Source organism: Sorex fumeus, unplaced genomic scaffold (genome assembly GCF_029834395.1).
Source record: "Sorex fumeus unplaced genomic scaffold, SorFum_2.1 ptg000063l, whole genome shotgun sequence".
NCBI classification, from domain to species: Eukaryota; Metazoa; Chordata; class Mammalia; order Eulipotyphla; family Soricidae; genus Sorex; species Sorex fumeus.
In genome coordinates this window covers 85,552,690-85,558,475 of record NW_026606120.1, presented here as the reverse complement: position 1 = coordinate 85,558,475, position 5,786 = coordinate 85,552,690, and the positions used below count along the sequence as shown (strand labels likewise).

The 5,786-nt window shown below is 41.0% G+C and overlaps 1 protein-coding gene across 1 annotated transcript; it reads right to left on the bottom strand.

The window, feature by feature from the left end:
* Positions 1–384: 384 nt before the first annotated feature.
* KCNJ2 (potassium inwardly rectifying channel subfamily J member 2) lies at positions 385–5,477 on the bottom strand. The gene has a single exon (XM_056127238.1). The coding sequence runs from the start codon at positions 5,313–5,315 to the stop codon at positions 4,032–4,034; it is 1,284 nt and encodes a 427-aa protein (XP_055983213.1). The 5' UTR covers positions 5,316–5,477; the 3' UTR covers positions 385–4,031.
* Between the last annotated feature and the right edge of the window lie 309 nt (positions 5,478–5,786).

Here is a 5,786-nt window from a genome sequence, read left to right as displayed (position 1 = left end):
AATAGAATAAGAATATCCTGGTTTGGTTGAGGGCAATGAAAAAAGATAATATAGAAGTCTAGACTGAATGGGAACTTATTAATATTAAACAGAGGTGAAATCTAAACCTTATTTTCCATGAGTTATGCCTGCTGGGTTGTTTATGGCTTTTTTCTATGCCCTCTCCACATACGTAGGCCATTCTGTCTAAAAACAAAATATGAGCTTGACTTCCTCTAACTTGGATTAAACTAATCTGCTACCCCAGTACACCTGTCTGTTGAGGCAATTTCTATGGCTCTATTCATCCAAACTTTCAAGGTTTATGCCTATTGTTTGGGAACATTTGCTTTATATTTCAGCAATTCAACAGGAAGCATACAGGAAATCCAAAGAGCCTGGCACCAATTTGGTTTTAATTTTTAATTTTTATTTAGAAATAATAAAATAAGACATAATATATAAAAATATGTACAATCCATGGTTTGTGCAGTACAATAGGAAGACTTTAGATACAAAAAGACAGCAAATGGGAAAATAATAACTATCATGATTGTCGAAGTTCAGAATTGTTCAACTTGCCTGAACCCGGAGCTGAACCCAGTATCACTAAAACGTAGATTCTAGTTGGGAGTGAGAAGGTGACTATACAACACTTTCTTTTTCTCACCTTCATGTTATACAACACAGAGTGAAATAGAACCCACTCTTATTTCTCAGAACAAATGTTTTGCCTGGATGGGGCGGCTTATAATAATATATGAACAGACATTTATTATTTGCAATTGTAACATGATTTGGGGGTTGGAGTTTAACAACAACAAAAACACATCGAGGTTTGAGATAGAAGTTGTTCAGGAAGAAAGGAACTCAAGGGGAGGGAAAAATGCATTAATAGAATTTTTAGAAAAGGTGAAACAAACTTTCTCCAGAAATTTGGAAATGACTACAGTGCTAGCATGACATCCTTAAAATGTCAGATTCAAGTATACACTAAGAGGGATAGAAAACTATTCCTTTCTCTATAATCAAAATAGAATTCACTTTGTCTACCTTTAAAAAAAATAGGATAACCAGGAATATATACCTCCTCCCCAAAATATAATGCCCATTCAGATATGGGCAAAACTTCTTTAACAGGATAATTCCTAAGTAAATTCAATGGGGATTTGCTTGCAATAAGAGAAGCAACACATATCCAGGAATAAACCCCAGGTTATTTATGGAGAGTCTCTTGAATCTGTGTTCTAACGACTTGTGTACTAATATAAGGAGACCCAGTCAATAAGGACAAATGTATTTAAGGTAAAATGCAGCAAAATCTTGTGCATTACCTATGTCTTGGCTCTTGACTAAAAAAATTGCCATTTAAAGCTTCTAATTGTTAAAATACGAATAACTAGAAAAAGCTTTCAAATGAACAGTCCATGCTGAAATAAATAACAGAATAACACAGCAATACAAGCCTTATAAGGCTGGTAAATATTTGCTAAAACCATGCTAACCAGTAGCATATAGGTACTAGCTCTCAGAAATTGCTGCACTGAAATGATACTTTCTATGGCAATTTTTTTCCTTTACAGAGTTCTATTTACATTTGGCTTTAAATATGAAAATATCTGATAAACTTTATAAAATGTACACTTTAAAAACATAGCTTCTGCAAAATTTTCTTGAAAAAAAAAAACAAACCTGTGCACCAGAAATTTTATTTTTTTCTCTTTTTCAGAAAGAATTTGAAAAATTCCCCATCCTCCTCCTTGCCCCCACACCCACCATCTTTTCAAATATCTAAAGTTGTTTTTTCAGGGGGTGGCAGCACTGTGTGTTGGGGAGACCCTCTCTGTGGTCACCCCTCTTTTCCACTGTCTCTTCACTTAATTAACTTATCACTGAATACTCTTTGGTTTGATTATTTTCCTTTGCAAAATATCAAAATAGCAGCAGCTGAAAGCTTCACCATCCTTCTCACTGTCTGCGGCCGAAGTGTTGCCTCTCGTGTAAATTCTCTCATCCCCTCCATCCCAGTTTCTCAAAATCTCTAAGTAACTTCCTAAATCTGCCATCAAATTTGGATTCAAAATAGCATCCCCTCGCTTGACAGCTCTCTCTTGTTTTCAATGGAAATAATGCCCCGGTCTTCAAACCCAGAGACTTTGAAGGCTAAGAACAGCAGAACTTGTGCTCAATATCACAGGCTCCACATTCCCATCTGGCTGATTGAGAACCAGAGACCCTCACAGACATTCAATGACAAAATACAGGATTCTAGAACAAGTTGTTTTTTAATGGCATACAGGGATATAATACCATCAGAGAGTTGATTTGAGACTCCAATTCAAAAAACAAAAGTCAGCAACCCCCGAATTCACAAAGAGGGTACCAAAAAAGCAGTCCCATGATTGAGAAGACTCTCCCCACCCCCAAAAATGTGTTTCTAGCAAGTTGGGCAGCCATGCAGAGGAGAGGTTTCTGTGAATGTGTGCTTAGTAACCTGCATTTTGGAGAAAACAGGAGCCAGCTAAGATTCCACAGTGAGTTTGCAGACACACAGCGGTCACCATTTTATGCCCTCATGGCCTTTAGCTGTTACTGGGTCAACTCTAAATCAATCCCATTGACTCAAATACTGAAATTTTTTTCCATTTTTCCCTCAACCATGAAACAGAAAATGACCCTCCCAAATACTTGAGCTGATGGGCTATATTAAAGTGACATGTCTGCATTTGCCCCTCTAACTTAGCCAGGTCACATACTTGCAAGTCTCGTTGCAGAGAAACCAAGGCTCTCTTCAGAGAGCCTGCCCAGACCTGAGTCCAGACATGGTGCCTCTTTGACAAGGTCAAGAAGGACATGTCCCAGGGGCCACAGTTACATATTTAGCCCCAAGAATCTGCACCTATTTATTGATCATGCTAGGTGGCTCGATTTTGAGGGTGCTGAATCCATTCTACTGGGGTCTTTAAGGAATACATGTTGGAATGTGTGAAAAGGGGAAAACCTAGAAAAATCTAAGAGCACGTGATGCCTCGCTTTCTTTGTATTAGCTTGGCCACCTGACGTAGGAAAAGAGATGATGTGTGTGTCTGCAAATTTCACTTCCTATAATACAAAAGTTGCATGGACGAACCACATTTGCAAAGCACTACACTACTAGCTCTGTGTGATCTAGCTTCTGAATAAGGTGCAAAAGGAGAGAACAGTTCAAAATCTTGCTGAGGTTCGGTTATCATCTCTTAATTTCAAGGCAGCGGTGGGGACTTCTTTCCTTTTTTAGTATAAGCTTCACTGTGCAAAAATGTGCATTATCTTTGGTATTTATTTTAGGTAGTCTAACTTAAAATTTGAGATAATCCATCAACATTATGTAGGGAGTTTAAAAAAAAACCCGGAGGCTACCATTTGGCTAGTGTTACATAATGCCCTTATGTAACTAAAGAAAGGAAGGGGGGAAAAATCAATTCTAGCAAACAAATTACTGGCCTCAAAAATATCAGGCTCTCGTTTTTGGCAACTAATAGCCAAAATACTTGCCACTTTGAAGCGCATCTCATGAGCTTTCAACAAAGTTCAACACTGACTTTTAAATTACAAGAAAAAAAAAAAACTACACTGCAACAAAAATACAATTTGTGTTCATGTAGTTAGCAGCTTTTCAAAAAATTAAGGCAGAATCTTGCCTTTGTTATGCCATTAAAAACATTCTTGTTCCCTAAAGAGAAGCATTCTGGATAAATCAAATACTCCACCATGGCTTGCCTGCAAGTTCAAGTTTTGTAAAAACACAAAACACAACACAAACACCCCATAACTTATTCTACAACCTTCCTGTACCCTAGGGTCACAGGGAGGCTTGCTTTGGGCTTTTCATTCATCTTCGAGCTCACAGTCTTTCTTTGAAACCTTTGTGCCTGCCTCAGTCCCTGTGGTCACACATCTTGACCCACCTCTTCACCAGTACCGTCTTCGTCGTTGTCGTCGGAATAACTATTCTGGGCCATTGACCAACAGACTGTGTTGAAAGCAAATATTCCAGAGAAGGAATCAGTCAGTCATATCTCAGATTCTCGTCTCAAGGGTCGGGGCTCCAGAGGTACACTTGCCTGGTTGTGTAGATCTAAGTCAGGGGGTGAGTCTGTACTGGTACTCTCTGGAACTCCATTCTCACTGTCATCTTCCTCTTTGCTGGTGAGGGCCACTTCATTTTCATAGCAAAATGAATTAGCATTGGAGAGGATATATTTCTTCTCTGCTAAGTCTCTGGCACTACAAAGGGGCGTGTTGGGGACTTCATAAGTCTTGTGGAACCTGGAATAGTCTACTTTGTAGTAATGTTTCTCTTCAAAGAGTACAGGCTCATAGCGGTGGCCCCAAAGAATCTCATTGGCCAGGTATGAGCTGCGGCACTGTGTTGTCATGGCCGTGGCCTCCACCATGCCTTCCAAGATCACGACGATTTCAAAGTCTGCATTGTCAATGTCCTGTTTACTCAAGTCGTACAACGGGCTGTCTTCATCTATTTCGTGGACTATCGTGATGGGGGACACCAGAAATATGCGGTCAATTCCACTGTCAAACCCCACATTGATATCGATTTGGTCCAGGGGGATGTACTCCCCTTCCGATGTGATTCTGGACTTGAGTAGCTGTGCCCGCACGTGAGCTTCCACCAGGTGGCTCTTGCGGAGGTTGCCCACTCGCCACATCAAACATAGCTTGCCATCCCGCATGGCGATCACAGCATTGTGACTGAAGACAAGAGTCTCGTTTCTCTTCTTGGGCTTGGCCATCTTGGCCATGACAGCGCCAATGATAAAGGCATCTATGATGCAGCCCACGATGGACTGGAACACCACCATGAAGACGGCAATGGGGCACTCATCTGTGACACATCGAAAGCCATAGCCTATGGTGGTCTGGGTCTCAATGGAGAAGAGGAAGGCGGCTGTGAAACTGTTCACCTCTGACACACAAGCTTTGCTCTCTTTAGGCGCATCCAGATCCCCGTGGAGCAGAGCAATCAACCAAAACACACAACCAAAAAACAGCCACGAGAGCACAAAAGCTAGGCAGAAGATAACCAGCATCCACCGCCAACGGATGTCCACACAGGTAGTGAAGATGTCTGCGAGGTACCGTTGTCCTTTCTCCCCTACATTGATGAACTGAACATTGCAGTGGCCATCCTTCTTTACAAAGCGGCTCCTGCACTGCTGGCGAGTGTGAACTTTACTCTTCCCATTCCCAAAGCCATTGGCCACTGCCATGGTGGCCAACTTCAAGCCGTCTTCTTCAGAAGACACGATGCTGTAACGGTTGGTTCGCACGCTGCCCATCGCTTCTGCTGAGGACGCCAGTGCTTCTGCTTTGGAAAACAGTCTGAGTTTTTGGAAAACCCTTTGGAGAAACAGTTTTGAATGTTCGGTGAGGACACGCACACAAGCAAAAAAGGAGGAGTGATGGGGAGGTCCTCTCTCAGAGACTTGATGTGCTACGAAGGTCTGTCAATGGACATGCAGAGAGTTACCTTAGTAACTCAGCTAACATCCAGAGAACATGTCCTGCAAGAAAAGAAAGACCATTCATTACAAACGAAGTCATTCTTGAAAGGTTCGTCTCTGAGGCAGCAGTTCCTCGCAAAACAGAGTCAGCTATGTCAAGTTGCAAGGCATTTCATTTTGTAGTACTCCAAAAAATATTGAGTTAAAATCATAAAAGCAATAAAAAAACAGTAATAGTTCATTTGTAATAGCCTTTTCTTTCTTTCTTTCTTTCTTTGTTTTTTTGCTTTTTGGGTCACACCCGGC